This window comes from Rana temporaria, chromosome 2, assembly GCF_905171775.1.
Source record: "Rana temporaria chromosome 2, aRanTem1.1, whole genome shotgun sequence".
Taxonomy (NCBI): Eukaryota; Metazoa; Chordata; class Amphibia; order Anura; family Ranidae; genus Rana; species Rana temporaria.
The window spans coordinates 515,139,880-515,156,243 of record NC_053490.1 but is presented as its reverse complement, the minus strand read 5'-3'; the positions used below and the strand labels follow the sequence as shown (position 1 = coordinate 515,156,243).

The 16,364-nt window shown below is 49.0% G+C and overlaps 1 protein-coding gene across 1 annotated transcript in view; it reads right to left on the bottom strand.

Annotated features, from left to right (window-relative positions):
• The window catches only part of LOC120927974 (interferon-induced GTP-binding protein Mx1-like), a 103,346-nt gene that overhangs the window by 60,571 nt on the left and 26,411 nt on the right, over positions 1 to 16,364 (bottom strand). Inside the window, exon 5 of the mRNA XM_040339009.1 lies at positions 10,680 to 10,834. Coding sequence (XP_040194943.1) covers positions 10,680 to 10,834 — 155 coding nt within the window. The remainder of the gene's footprint in view (positions 1 to 10,679; positions 10,835 to 16,364) is intronic.

The following is a 16,364-nucleotide window of genomic DNA, read 5'->3' as shown; positions in this document are numbered from 1 at the left end:
TTTTTACAACCCGAAAAACAACATTGTTTAAAACGTCGTTAAAAAATGCAGCATGTTCGGAATTATTTTTTTTCGTTTTTCAGAACCTGAAAAATGATGTGTAGCCCACACACGATCATTTTAAATGACGTTTTTGAAAAACAACGTTTTTTTCATGCTGAAAAATTATCATGTGTACGCGGCATAAGAGTCTGGATTAACAAATATCTTTGTTCTCTCATTCACAGGGACCAGGTGGGCTTCGTGCCTGGATGCAATTGTGACAAGAAAAGTCAGATTTGAGCCTTTGGTCGGAAATTCCGACCGTGTGTAGGCTCCTTTGGAATTTTTCTGTCGGAATTTCCGCCAAGAAAAATTTGAGCGCCGGTTCTCACATTTTCCAACAAGAAAAGTGAGGGGGGGGGTGCTGCCGAGTCATCTATCTCACCTCTCCTCTCTCCAGCCGGCCGATCCCGGTGAAATTTGGGGAGGGGGGGTTTGGGGGGCTGCTGCAGAGACATCTATCTCACCTCTCCTCTCTCCAGTCGGCCGAGCCCGCTGGGAACCCGGTGCCAAAGGAGTGAAAGTGTCATCTATCTCTCCTCTCCTCTCTCCAGCCGCAAGCTGGGGGGGGGCGACCGGCCCCTGGGACATTCAGGCCCCTTAGGCCTTGTACAGACGAGCGAACATGTCCGATGAAAACGGTCTGCGGATGGTTTAACACACCATCAAACCGAAATCCCCGCGGACAGACAGCACAGTGACGTGGCGGTGATGTTGACGCCGCCACATCCGCAAATCCGGAAGTTCAATGCTTCCACGCATGCGTCACTTCGAAGCCATGCGCGGCTTCTCGGGCCAGCGGACATGTCCGATGAGTCGTACTGACCATCGGACATGTCCGACGGACAGGCTTCCAGCGGACAAGTTTCTTAGCATGCTAAGAAACTTTTGTCCGCTGGAAACCTGTCCGCTAGGCCGGGAAACTGTCCGGTCGGCCCTACACACGACAGACGGACCAGTTTCAGCGGACATGTACGGTCGTGTGTACGAGGCCTTACAGGTGTAATGCCTGTACCCCCCTGATGGCAGCCCTGTTTGTACTCCTCACCTGGTTGCCGCCACACACGCTTGACACCATCTGAACCAAATACGTTTATCTTAGTCTGATCAGACCACAGGACATGGTTCCATTAATCCATGTCCTTAGTCTGCTTGTCTTCAGCAAACTGTTTGCAGTCTTTCTTGTGCATCATCTTTAGAAGAGGCTTCCTTCTGGAATGACAGCCATGCAGACCAATCTGATGCAGTCTGCAGCGTATGGCTGACCCCCCACCCCTTCAACCTCTGCAGCAATGCTGGCAGCACTCATACGTCTATTTTCCAAAGACAACCTCTGTATATGACGCTAAGCATGTGCGCTCAACTTTTTTGGTCGACCATGGCGAGGCCCGTTCTGAGTGGAACCTGCCCTGTTAAACCGTTGTATGGTCTTGGCCATTGTGCTGCAGCTCAGTTTCAGGGTATTGGCAATCTTCTTATAGCCTAGGCCATCTTTATGTAGAGCAAAACAAAACTTATCGTTGTCATGAGGTGCCATGTTGTACTTCCAGTGACTCCCCATTCACACCTGAGACCTTGTAACACTAACAAGTCACATTACATTGGGGAGGTAAATTGGCTAATTGGGCCTAATTTAAACATTTTCACTTAGGGGTGTACTCACTTTAGTTGCCATCAGTTTAGACATTAATGGCTGTGTCAGTGGCGGAACTTTCACGTTCGCAGCAGTCGCATTTGCGACTGGGTCCTGTCGTTCTGCCGCTGTGGGGGGGCTGTGGGGGGGGCCCCAAGACCCTATATATAGTTACATAGGTTGAAAAAAGACACACGTCCATCCAGTTCAACCATAAATAATCCAGTTCAACCATAAACATCTAATTCAACCATAAAGAACATCCTGTTCAACCATAAAGAACATCCAGTTCAAACAGATACAGGTATCTCCCCCTGCACCTCTGGCTGTCCATTTGGATTGCAGTGGGGGGAGGTGGGAGGCGACGATTGGCAGCTCTATGTTGCCCGTGGGCGGCGGGATCTTTCTGGGGCTAGTAGTTCTCTTCCCCCAGTGTATACAGTGGAGAAGGGAGGGGCCTCTGACCGGGGCATGTATCAGTTTCATTTCTCAGTGTACAAGTCAGTCGCTCTGCTTGTACACTCTTGCTGATACATGCCCGGGTCAGAGGCCCATCCCCTCTCCACTGTATACACTGGGGGAAGAGAACTAGCCCCAGGGAGATCCCGCCATCCTTGGACACCATAGAGCTGCCGATCGCCAACTCCCACCTTCCCCCAGGTGGGGGGTACAGAGATATGCTGGTGGTTGGAGGTGCACAGACAGCACAGACCAGCCAGGTACAGGGAAACTTCTGGAAGGGGGGGCTCTCTGGGAACCCTGATGTAGGGGGGCTCTCTGGGGACAATGATGTAAAAGGGGACCCTCTGAGGACACTAATGATAGAGGGGGGCCCTCTGGGGACACTAATGTAAGGAGGGGCTCTCTGGGGACTCTGATGTAAGGGGGGCTCTCGGGGGCACTGATGTAAGGGGGGCTGTCTGGGGACCCTGATGTAAGGAGGGGTCCTCTGGGGACACTGATGCAAGGGGGGCTCTCTGGGGACACTGATGTAAGGAGGGGCTTTCTGGGGGCACTGATGTAAAGGGGGGCTCTCTGGGGACACTGATGTAAGGAGGGACTTTCTGGGGGCACTGATGTAAGGGGGGCTTTCTGGGGCACTGATGTAAGGGGGCTCTCTGGGGACCCTGATGTAAGGGGAGGCTCTCTGGGGACACTTATGTAAGGAGGGGCTCTCCTGAGGCACTAATGTAAGGGGGCTCTCTGGGGACACTGATGTAGGGGGGCTCTGATGTAAGGGGGGCTTTCTGTGGACACTGATGTAAGGGGGGCCTTCTGGGGACCCTGATGTAATGGGAGGCTCTCTGTGGACACTGATGTAAGGAGGGGCTCTCTGGGGGCAATGATGTAAGGGGGGCTTTCTGGGGACACTGATGTAAGTGGGGCTTTTTGGGGACACTGATGTAAGTGGGGCTATCTGGGGACCCTGATGTAATGGGGGCTTTCTGGGGACACTGATGTAAGTGGGGTTATCTGGGGGCACTGATGTAAAGGGGAGGCTCTCCCAGGGGGCACTGATGTAAGGAGGGTCTCTCCCAGGGGGCACTGATGTTAGGAGGGGCTCTCCCAGGGGGCACTGATGTAAGGGGGGCTCTCTGGGGGGAACTGATGTAAGTGGGCTCTCTGGGGGCACTGTTGTAAGGGGGGCTCTCTGGGGGCACTGATGTAAGGAGGGGCTTTCTGGGGACACCGATTTAGGTGGGGTTCTCTGGGGAAACTGATGTAAGGAGGGGCTCTCTGGGGGCACTGATGTAAGGGGGAGGCTCTCTGGGGATCCTGATGTAAGGGGGGGGCTCTCTGAGGACACTGATGTAATGGGAGGCTCTCTGTGGACACTGATGTAAGGAGGGGCTCTCTGGGGACAATGATGTAAGGGGGCTTTCTGGGGACACTGATGTAAGTGGGGCTATCTGGGGACCCTGATGTAATGGGGGCTTTCTGGGGACCCTGATGTAAGTGGGGTTATCTGGGGGCACTGATGTAAAGGGGAGGCTCTCCCAGGGGGCACTGATGTAAGGAGGGGCTCTACCAGGGGGCACTGATGTAAGGAGGGGCTCTCTGGGGGAACTGATGTAAGGGGTCTCTCTGGGGGCACTGTTGTAAGGGGGGCTCTCTGGGGGCACTGATGTAAGGGGGGGCTTTCTGGGGACACCTATTTAAGTGGGGCTCTCTGGGGGAACTGATGTAAGGAGGGGCTCTCTGGGGGCACTGATGTAAGGGGGAGGCTCTCTGGGGATCCTGATGTAAGGAGGGGCTCTCTGGGGGCACTGATGTAAGGGGGAGGCTCTCTGGGGATCCTGATGTAAGGAGGGGCTCTCTGGGGACACTGATGTAAGGAGGGACTTTCTGGGGGCACTGATGTAAGGGGGGCTTTTTGGGGTCACTGTTGTAAGGGGGGCTCTCTGGGGGCACTGATGTAAGGAGGGGCTCTCTGGGGGCACTGATGTAAGGGGGAGGCTCTCTGGGGATCCTGATGTAAGGGGGGGGGCTCTCTTGGGACACTGATGTAAGGAGGGACTTTCTGGGGGCACTGATGTAAGGGGGGCTTTCTGGGGGCACTGATGTAAGGGGGGCTCTCTGGGGAACCTGATGTAAGGGGAGGCTCTCTGGGGACACTTATGTAAGGAGGGGCTCTCCTGAGGCACTAATGTAAGGGGGCTCTCTGGGGACACTGATGTAGGGGGGGCTCTGATGTAAGGGGGGCTTTCTGGGGGGACTGATGTAAGGGGGGCCTTCTGGGAACCCTGATGTAATGGGAGGCTCTCTGTGGACACTGATGTAAGGAGGGGCTCTCTAGGGGCAATGATGTAAGGGGGGCTTTCGGGGGACACTGATGTAATGGGGGCTTTCTGGGGACACTGATGTAAGTGGGGTTATCTGGGGGCACTGTTGTAAAGGGGAGGCTCTCCCAGGGGGCACTGATGTAAGGAGGGGCTCTCCCAGGGGTCACTGATGTAAGGGGAGCTCTTTGGGGACACTGATGTAAGGGAGGGCCCCCCTAGGGACACTGATGCAAGGGGGGTTTTCTGGGGACACTGATGTAAAGAGGGGCTCTCTGGGGGTACTGATGTAAGGGTTGCACTGATGTAAGGGGGGCTCTCTGGGGACCCTGATGTAAGCGGGGGCTCTCTGGGGACCCTAATGTAAGCGGGGGCTCTCTGGGGACCCTGATGTAAGGCGGGTCTCTCTGGGGGTACTGATGTAAGGGTTGCACTGATGTAAGGGGGGCTCTCTGGGGACCCTGATGTAAGAAGAGTCTCTCTGGGTACCCTGATGTAAGGAAGGGGCTCTCTGGGGACCCTGATGTAAGGCGGGGCTCTCTGGGGACCCTGATGTAAGGTGGGGCTCTCTGGGGACCCTGATGTAAGGTGGGGCTCTCTGGGGACCCTGATGTAAGGTGGGGCTCTCTGGGGACCCTGATGTAAGGCAGGGCTCTCTGGGGACCCTGATGTAAGATATAATAAAATATATACAAAAATGTGAGGGGTGTACTCACGTTTGTGAGATACTGTAGCTGCAAACTCAATATTGAACCCTACGGACAAAAGCCCTGTACACACGATCGGACTTTCCGACAAGAAAATGTTCAATGACAGGCTGTTGTCGAAAAAATCCGACCGTGTGTATGCTGCATCGGACAATTGTTGTTAGACTTTCCGCCAACAAATGTTGGCTTGCAGGTTTTCAATTTTTCCACCGACAAATGTGTGTTGTCTGATTTTCTGAGCGTGTGTACACAAGTCCGTCTGACAAAAGTCCAAAGTACAAACACGCATGCTCGGATGCAAGGATGAGCCAGAAGCCGTCGGTCTTGTAAACTAGCGTTTGTCATGGAGAATTAACATTCGTGACATGGCAAATTATGAAATCTCCAAATGCAGCGCACATTCTCTTCTTCTTTAATGGGATAATGATGAAGCTGCTTTGCTGGTAATACTGATGGAGTTATTTCAAACTAATTTTCAAAGGCTTTTTTTTTCTAGTGATATCAAGAAATTATTATTATGCTTTTTTTTTTTTTTTTATTTGGGCAAGTTACCACAACACCATTATCCGTAGTTTTTAAGATCAAAGATACAACTATGTTGGTGTCCCTTGTCAATTTTGTATATTTTTTTTATGTAACTGCATACTCCCAAACTGTCATATGAAGCAAAACACATAGCCAAGAATTATTCTCCACAAATTCTTTATTGTGCATTAAAAAAATAAAAAAAATTAAATTACACATGCTATCTGCCAATAGAACATAACCAAAGAGTGCATTCTATGCATCCAAAAATATAGAAAATATACCAAATCAAATCATTATTCAACCAAAAAAATTATGTCAAAGCAATAACGCTAAGGCCAATAATAAATAACACGTCATCTCGAACGGCCATTCAGAAACTCACCAAACTTCTACTAACACGAAATTAGCAGAAGAAGACCAGGACAGAGGGAGAAGAACCGGAGAGAGCGGAGAAGAACCGACAGAGGCAGAAGACGTCAACGGAGGACACAGAAGAGCTGGAGAGGGTAGAAAAGATCGGAAGAGATGACTGGGCTACCCTAATAAATTACTTTAAAAATTAAAGTTTAAATTACTTTAAAAACATGCGTAATGTGTTTTATTTTTGACACTTTTTTAGGTGAATGGGTAAGGACTCCCAAGACGCTTTTTCGACATGGGGGGTTCCCCTAAGAATCCATACCAGGCCGAAGGGCCTGGTATGCTCTTGGAGGTGGAGCCCATGCGTTTTTTTTTTTTATTTGGCGTGGAGTACCCCTTCAAGATTATCAGAGCACAAGTCACGTGCCAAAGTCGGATCAGTTAAAACGGCGATCCGCCTTAGATCCAACCAGTGATATTCAATGGGCTGAAGTAGGATCAAAGTCGGACCAAAAAAGTGCAGAGAGCATTTTCAAAGTCGGACCCAGGACAGGCGCTCCCACTAGGTGAACTAGGCAGCCGCCTAGGGCGCACTGCTGCCTAGGAGCGCAGCCACAGCCGCTGGGTCCCCTCAAGAGAATTGGTTTCCCCCTGGCGAGTGGTGGCTGGTGCGGAGTGTAGAGGGAAGCGCCCCCCGCGGCTCTAGCAGGCTAGATGCAGAGTCGCTTGGCGGGGAGAAGAAGCAGGCAGATCCCCCTCCCCCAGAGCCAGGGGCGACCATACCAATGTCCGGCAGCCGTGGGTGTTAGCTCTCTGCCTTCCCTAGCCTCCCTCCCTAGGCGATGTGCAGGCGTGCAGCCATTGGAGGAGCAGGGAGAGGGGCTTTGTGCACAGAGACAGCCGGATGGACTGGCCATAGGACACACGCTGGGCCGAGGCCGCCGGGTCACTTGTCTTTGAGGAGCCCAGCCTCTCTGCGGTCTGGAGTGGAACCAAACGAGCAGCTGATTGGATGGAGGAGTTCTCCCTGCATGAGCTGTGACTCACAGCCTGTAAGAGACCCCATCTCCTAATCCTGGGACTTGTGACACCGACTGCTGCCCGCTGCCATGTTGAGGGAGCTGGAAAGAAGTGCCCCAAGGTAAGAACTTGTCAGGTGGTCGGGGGAAGCGCAGGGGGTGAAGGCTTCCAAGTTCCAGTCAGACCTTTTCACTGGTGTGCGACTCCCTCCACCTGGCTCCACCCCCTCCTATCCACCTGGCTCCATCCCTCCACCTGGCTACACCCCCCTTATCCACCAGGCTCCATCCCTCCAACTGGCTACACCCCCCTCCTGTCCACCTGGCTCCATCCATTCACCTGGCTACACCCCCCTTCTTGTCCACCTGGCTGCACCTCCTCCTGTCCACCTGGCTCCATCCTCCCCCCACCTGGCTGCACCCCTCTCCTGTCCACCTGGCTCCATCCCTCCAACTGGCTACACCCCCCTCCTGTCCACCTGGCTCCATCCCTCCACCTGGCTACACATCCCCCCTGTCCACCTGGCTCCATCCCTCTACCTGGCTACACACCCCCTTCTGTCCACCTGGCTCAATCCCTCCACCTGGCTCCTTCCTCCCTCCACCTGGCTTCCCCCTCTCCTGTCCACCTGGCTCCATCCCTCCACCTGGCTGCACCTCATCTCCTGTCCACCTGGCTTCCCCCTCTCCTGTCTACCTGGCTCCATCCCTCTCTTGTCCACCTTGCTCTATTTCTCCACCCCCCCTCCTGTCCATCTGACTGCACCCCCCTCCTGTCCACCTGGCTCCATCCTCCCCCCACCTGGCTGCACCCTCTCCCATCCACCTGGCTAACCCACCTCTCCTGGCCACCTGGCTCCATCCTCCCTCCACCTGGCTGCACCCACCTTCTGTCCACCTGGCTGTACCCCCCCATCCACCTGGCTCCATCCCCTTACCTGGCTGACCCCCCTCTCCTGTCCACCTGGCTCCATCCTCCTTCAACCTTGCTGCACCCCCTCTCTTGTCCCTTGTCCACCTGGCCCCATCCCTCCACCAGAAATTCTGGTGCGAAAATTATTGAATTTATTTTGATAAAAACATTTTTAAGGGGGGGGGGGCGCAAGTAGCTGGTCTCGCCTAGGGTGCAAAATAGTCTTGCAGCAGCCCTGGTCGGACCGACTTGTATCGGACCAGTTAACTACTTGCCGACCAGCCGCCGTCATTCTACGTCGGCAGGTCGGCTCTCCTGGGCGTGAGTCCGTCATATTACGTTGGCTCTCTTTGCGGCCACTAGGGGCGTCCGTGACTCACGATTGCTCGTTACAGAGCGGGGACCGGGAGCTGTGTGTGTAAACACACAGCTCCCGCTCCTGTCAGGGGGGGAAATGCTGATCTTCTGTTCATACAATGTGTGAACAGAAGATCAGTTTTTCCCCTAGTGAGGCCACCTCCCCCACAGTAAGAACACACCCAGGGACATACTTAACCCCTTCCCCACCCCTAGTGTTAACCCCTTCACTGCCAGTGGCATTTTTATAGTAATCCAATGCATTTTTATAGCACTGATTGCTATAAAAATGCCAATGGTCCCAAAAATGTGTCAAAAGTGTCCGAAGTGTCCGCTATAATGTCGCAGTACCGAAAAAAAATCGCTGATCGCCGCCATTACTAGTAAAAAATATATATTAATAAAAATGCCATAAAAATACCCCCTATTTTGTAAACGCTATAACTTTTGCGCAAACCAATCAATAAACGCTTATTGCGATTTTTTTTACGAAAAATATGTAGAAGAATACGTATCGTCCTAAACTGAGGGAAAAAAATGTTTTTTTATATATTTTTGGGGGATATTTATTATAGCAAAAAGTAAAAAATATTAATTTCTTTCAAAATTGTTGCTCTATTTTTGTTTATAGCGTAAAAAAAAAAAAACGCAGAGGTGATCAAATACCACCAAGACAAAACTCTATTTGTGGGGAAAAAAGGACGCCAATTTTGTTTGGGAGCCACGTCGCACGACCGCGCAATTGTCAGTTAAAGCGACGCAGTCCCGAATCGCAAAAAGTGCTCTGGTCTTTGGGCAGCAATATGGTCCGGGGGTTAAGTGGTTAAGACGGCTCCCATAGAGAAACATTAATTTTCACACGTCATGAGCATGAGCTCCCAATGTCGTAGCGTTTGTCGTACCAGTGTGAACCCAGTCTTAGGCTGGGTTCACACTGATACTACACGACAGTCATACAACTGTCATCCTACTTTGCTCTGCGACATCAGTCCTGCATCAATCCTACATTGGTCCTACATCCATCCTTCTTTAATGAACAGGATACTACTTTGATCCGACCTTGTGATAGTCTGACTTGTCCTTTGACCAATCAAAACAATCCCAGTGTGACATAAATTCCTTTTTCTGCTGCTGTAATCACATGTCGGATGTCCCAAGTCGGATGGTTAGGACAAGGATCCTACTTTGATCCGACTTCAATGATATTTGATGGGCTGAAGTAGGATCAAAGTCAGACCAAAGAAATGCAGGGAGCATTTTCAAAGTCGGACCGACTTGTGTCGGACCAGTTAAGACGGCTCTCATAGGGAAACATTGATTTTCACACGTCATGAGCTTCCAATGTCGGAGCGTTTGTTGTACAAGTGTGAACCCAGGCTTATAGACTTTCATTGTGGCAAGGAGCAGTAAAGCAAAACCATTATGTAGCACTGGAAAGCAAAAAGCAGAGGCTGTTTATGTAATGTACAAATTTTGTCTGCCTCTATCTACATACAGTATCATCACCCAGGGGTGGATTGACAACTTATAGGGCCCCCGGGCAATAGAAGATTATGGGGCCCCCGGGCTTATAAATGGCCACCTCGCCAGGAGGCAGTGCAGAGGCAGGGCAGCTAAAATCTCAGGCATTTCACATCAAAAGCATGTCGGTTTCGAACATATCAGGGACAGATGTAAAAAAAACACAGATTTTTACATACTGTCCCTGGTTTTATTGAACCTGGCAACCCTGATGGGGCCCCCTAGTGGCATAGGGCCCTCGGGCAGTGCCCGAGAGTCCCAATGGTCAGTCCGCCCCTGTTATCACCAACCATACATGGATTATATGGACTATAATTTCCCTTTAAAGCGGAACACTGGATTATTTTTTTTAAATGTATAGGTCCTCCTCTGTAAAACAACAAAAAAATTGTGGCAATGTTCACTTACCCCCTCCTCGTTCCAGCGCCATCCCTAACTTCCGCCTCGATCCAGTGGCAGGGGTCTTTTTCAAGTTGGAACAACACTTTGTCATTCTGACCAATTCCTGTGAGCCCAGACAGTCATTTGCGCACCTCCCTTGGGAGCAGGTTATCACCAACCATGCACCCAAGGTACTTCTGGACTGTGTGGCGCTCTCACATATAAGTGTGTGAGTAGTGTTCAGTCCAGGAAGAATCCCCCCACCCCCAGGGAAGAAGTGGAATTCCTGGTGACTTCATTGGACCAGCAAGAAAACTGCAGAAAAAAAGATACTGTATGTTCAGCGGGTTTAAAAAAGAAATAATAGAAAATAGGGGGTGAAGGAGGTGGGCGATAGGTAACATGTCTGGATTTCCCCTTGAAGGCCATAAGACAAACCTGCTGCTCAATATCTGGGGGCTGATCGGGTAGAGCGACTCGCGTAATTCCTGGCAGATCGATCAGCGTTAGGTCTGGACCGTTTGGTGACCCAATTTCCAGGGTGATAAGCTCATCTCTGATGCCTTTCCCTTCTCCTGCTATGCGATTTTGAGCTAGAAACCAAGAGAAATAAACATAATTTCAGCCATTTAGATTCGGTTATTACAGAAAAAAACATTAAAATCAAAGCTTGGTTCTTGCTGTCACCAAGAATGCTGACTGTACATTTAGAGTTGTGTAGAAAAAGTCTACTAACTATTGGCTTCTCCATGTGTGACCTGCAGCATTTGATCACTGCTTGTCTTTGAAACACATGCATTAAAATTGGATCAAAGCAAGCAAATTTGCTTGTCTGGTTTTAATTTAAAGAGTATATAAACTCAAAATTTGTATTTTTCCTACCTACTGTAACATCTATGAATTGGAGTACATCATGGGACTCAGAGCAATCAATAATCATAACTATCGGGGTTTTTCGCCACCTATAGGTGAATGGACACTGGCAGACCAATCAAACAGGAAGTCCTCCCTTATATAACTCCTCCCATACAGGAAGTTCCTCAGTTTTGTAGCAAGCAATTAACTCCCAGAAAGAGGGGAGGGACCTCTGTGTCCCATGGTGTACTCCAAGAAATAGATTTTACAGGTAAGTAGAAAAAAAATCAAATTTTCTTTATCGTACATCACAGGACACAGAGCAGGCTATAACCATGACTATTTGGGACTTTCCAAAGCAATACACTTAAGGGGAGAGAGACGGGCCAAAATAAACACGCCATCAGTCTTAAAGCGGTTGTAAGCCCCCCCCAAAAAAAAACTGCAAGACAAAGGCATAATGAGCTAGTATGACTAGTATCTCATTATGAATTACTTACCTCAGATCGAATCCCCCAAAGCCGTCCTCGTCTCCCCCTCCAGCCGCAGACATCTCTCCGGTAGGTTACTTCTGGGTATCACAGTGCTGTGATTGGCCGGAGTGGCAAAGACGTCACTCCGCGCATGCGCACGGGAGCCGTCAAAACCTACGCCCAGCTCCATTCACGTACGACTTACGTAAACGACATAAAATATGACGGCTGTTCCGACGTCCATACCTTTGCATGGGCTGCGCCTCCTATTTGGTGGTTTATCTTTACATTTTGTGCAGGGACAGTTCTAAACACGTGCCACTACTATAGACACCCAGCAGGTACAATATTTAAAGAAATTTTTCATTTTTTATTTTCACTAAGCATCATTAAAATCGCTGCTCCAGAAAAAACGACCTTTTTTAAAACTTTTTTTTCCATTGATACATGTTCCCTGGGGCAAGACCCGGGTCCCCAAACCCGTTTTCTGACTTTAACTTGCATATTAGGCTTTAAAATGAGCACTTTTGAATTTGAACGTTCGAGTCCCATTGACGTCAATGGGGTTCTAAATGTTCGCGCGAACATCCCTAGTGTCCAGTTAGACCTGCAGACATCCAATCCCATCCACCAACAACAGACAGATAAGGGATCCGTTCCCCATCCATTTGGCAAATTGAATAGCAGTCGGGTATAAACGGACAGGAGGTCAATTTACATCCGACCATCCATAGAGGACAGCGAACTGTGTCTGTGTCCACTCTGCATAAGCGGAGTCGGAGTGGGCATAGACAAGCCATCTGCCCAGGGGCTGACTGACAACTCATGGGGCCCCCCGCAATAGGGGTTTTTGGGGCCACACAGTATTTAAACACACACACACACATACACTATACATACACAGTATACATACACACAGAATACACATACACCATACACACACTGAAAAGGTACTGGAGAGGGGGGGGGCAGCTATAATCTTGGGATTAAAAAAAAAAACACAGATTTTTACATACTGTCCCTGGTTTTACTGTGGCTGGCAACCCTTATGAGGCCCCTTAGTGGCATGGGGCCCTCGGGCAGTGCCCGGGTGCCCGAATGGTCAGTCCGCCCCTGCATTCACCTGCTCAGCAGGGTCAGCGGACAGATTCCCCGTTGGACAGACCCATGTGACAGGGACCATAATGCACATAACCAAGAGGATTTGGGGAGAAAAGGGCTGGGGGACTCAAGTGGTTAAGATGTTAGAGATATAGATGAAAGGTAGGTTGTGAAGTGTTCTAATTTCAAAGCATTGTAACTTGAATTTTATTCTAAAGTTTATGAAAAGCCATTAAAGTATAACTTTGTTTTTGATGTTTTGGAGTGGAGAGGCATTTGAATACCTGTCGGTTTTTATTGCTGTGTGTGCCCCCTCTCTATTTGTCCCGTTTACCATTATCATTGAAAGTGAAATTAAAAGAAAATTCCAAATATTTGGGTTGTCCCCAGAAAAGTAATGCCGTGTACACACAACCGTTTTGTCATGGAAAAAAAAAATAAGTTTTCTTTATCATACACCACGGGACACACATAGTCTAAGTCCTTACATATGGGTTGTATAGTTCACCTCAGGTGATTGGACACTGACACAACCAATGAAGACACATTCCCCTCTATATAACCTCTCCAATAAGGGAAGTACCTCAGTTTTTTCGCCAGTGTCGAAGGTGAAGGACACGAGAAGGATGTGCTAAGAAGGAGCTCTGTGGTAATCCCTCTGGGGGTCAGGGAGCTACGCCGCCGGGTCCATCCAAAGTGCTTATTAATTACGCCAAATTGATGGTACCCAAGGCGGTGCCTGTAATGTCTCTCTTTGGAGGACTGGGCTCTGGGATCCAGCACCTTCGCTTTTTAAAAGCTTTCTGGCAGTCTTCTACAAGGCCCAGGGAAGAGGTCTCCTTTAAATAGGAACCCATACCCCTGAAGGTTGGCACAACACTGCCCACAGTGAGGGTGAAGGTTGATACTGTCTAATCTTAATGAATAGAGAACTCCGCGCTATGGTAATAAAAATATAAATATATTAAAGAAGCTGCTCCCCTAAAGTGGTGTGAAAACAACTTTAGCAATGTGGGGGTGTATAATAATAAGGGGGCGCTAATAGTAAGTGATAAATAAATTCCAAATTCTAGTTTGAAACAATATATAAACTATAAGGTCAACAATATAATAGTGATTTAAAGTGCAAGTGCTTATATAATGACAACATCAAAAAATAGTTGCAAGCAGGTCCAAAAAATGCAGCAATGGTCACTAAATGATAAGCATTGGTAAGTCCATGCATCAAATGGTTGACTTGAAAGTAGACACAATCACCACGAAACACATATCAAACTTGCCACACCCGGTGAAAGATAGAGGTAAGTGCCTACTTACCAGACCACCATGACCCTTCGCCTGAAAAAAGGATCAGGTGGAGCTTTAGTACAGTTGGTGGCCTAAGGTCTGTACTGGTACCTGGATGGGACTGGCCAAGAATGGGCTCCAACAGAAGAAATTACCATGGATAAAATGAAGAAAAAAGGGCCATAAGTGAAGTTCTGAGATTTATTGTAAAATGTGATTAGCGACTTGATTTTGAAATTATGTTTAGTTACTACTGATTGGAAATTGGTAATTTCAAGTCGCAGCTCTATACGGCGCCTGCGCAGTCAGCTCTACACGGCTCCTAGTTGGTGCGCAGGCACCGTATCGAGCTGAATCGCAGTTCGGCTACTTTCGGAAACTCGTGACGCGCCTTATCCGCCGGGGGGAAGTTTTTCTCAAGCATGTCAATCATCTGGGCGAAGTCCCACATGACACTGCGCCTCTGCATAGGAACGTCTACTCCCGCAGGAGTGAGTACCCGGAAGCCGGGTGGAAAATAGCAATAATACGGTATGTAGAGCCTAAAAAAATAAATAAACAGCATACTGTACATGTTGGAGGTATGCAGAATGTAATGTTATATACATGTTATTTGGGTGAACCTCTGCTTTAAAATCTCCACAAGCTGCATGTTCCTTTCCAGTTCATGCTTTATTGGAAAAACATATTTATGCTGCCTGGCAGCACCCAGACAAGCATTTCTCTCCTCCTAGGAAATTTAAGGTTCTCTATCCTATGGAGGAAAAGTTTACTAAAAGATGGAAGCTACTGGCGGTAGACGCAGCCATTTCTTGTGTAAATAAAAACCTAACCTGTCCAGTAGACAATGTACAGGTGTTTAAAGATTTTTCTGAAAAGAAATTAGAGTCTTTACTTAAATCTTCCTTTATGATGGCGGGCGCTGTTACCCAACCTGCTGTGGCAGCTGTTGGTATGTGTCAGGTACTAAAGGAGCAGGTGAAACAGGGACTTAAGCATCTCCCTCCAGATCAGCTTAAGCTTTCGGAGAACCTGCATAAGGCATTATGTTTTACGATCGATGCCATAAGAGATTCTATCCAACAGGCATCCCGCCTTACGCTCCAACTGGTGCATATGCGCAGAATCCTTTGGTTAAAGCATTGGTCTGCGGAAGCGACATGTAAAAAGCTTTTGGCTGGTTTCCCCTTTCATGGGGAACGACTCTTTTGAGATGATCTGGATAAATACATTCAAAAAATCTCAAGTGGAAAGTCCGCTCTCTTGAATGAGAAAAATAAATTTGAAACGCCCATGTTTTAAATGGTCCTCCTCCCCGTTTCCAGGGACCTCTGCTTCTAGGCAGTGGTGACGGCATTCTCAATCAACCTCAAAACCAAAATATCAGAATCAGACCCAGAGTCACAAAAGACCGTGGGTACAAAAAAACGGTAAACAGAACCCCAAAGCTTCCTCATGAAGGGGCGCCCCTGCTCGGCCGAGTGGGGGGGGGGCTTCTTCGGCAGTTTTCAGCAGCTTGGCAGACAGGGATCTGGGACAAATGGGTAATTTCCACGGTATCCTTAGAGTACAAGATAGAATTCCGGGAAATCCCACCTTATCGGTTCCTAAACTCAAATGTCTCCAAAAATCCATTAAAAATAAAACCCTTCTTCCAAGCACTGGATCACTTACTGTCCCAAGGGGTAATCAAAGAGGTTCCCCTAAGGGAACAAGGCACAGGGTTCTATTCAAATCTTTTTGTGGTGCCGAAGCCAAACGGAGACGTCAGACCCATTCTGGATCTAAAGGCTCTGAATCCGTTTCTAAACGGAAACAATCCGATCAGTGGTGTCCACCCTACAAGGCGGGGAGTTCTTGGCGTCAATAGACATCAAAGATGCATATTTGCATGTGCCTATTCATCCCGCTCACCAAAAGTTCCTAAGGTTCGCTGTGGAACATTGCCACTATCAGTTTGTGGCTCTACCTTCTGGCTTAGCTATGGCTCCTCACGTGTTCACAAAGGTTCTGGCCCCACTTCTAGCAAATCTAAGGACGCAGGGCATAACAGTAACGGCTTATCTAGGCGATCTACTATTGGTAGAACAGTCAAGGCCACAGTTAAATCACAGTGTACTCAGTACAGTAAAATACTTGGAGTATTTGGGCTGGATCCTAAACTTCCAAAAGTCCCCTCTACAGCCCCGGAAAAGGGTAGAGTATTTGGGCATGGTCTTAGACACAACCTAAACTAAAGTATTCCTCCCGGGGCCAAAAATCAAATCTTTAACCACTTAAGGACCACCTCCTGCACATATACGTCGGCAGAATGGCACGGCTGGCCACAAGCACGTACTTGTACGTCCTCTTTAAGTGCCCAGCCGTGGGTCGCGGAAGCGCGCCTGTGACCCGAAGCTCCGTGACC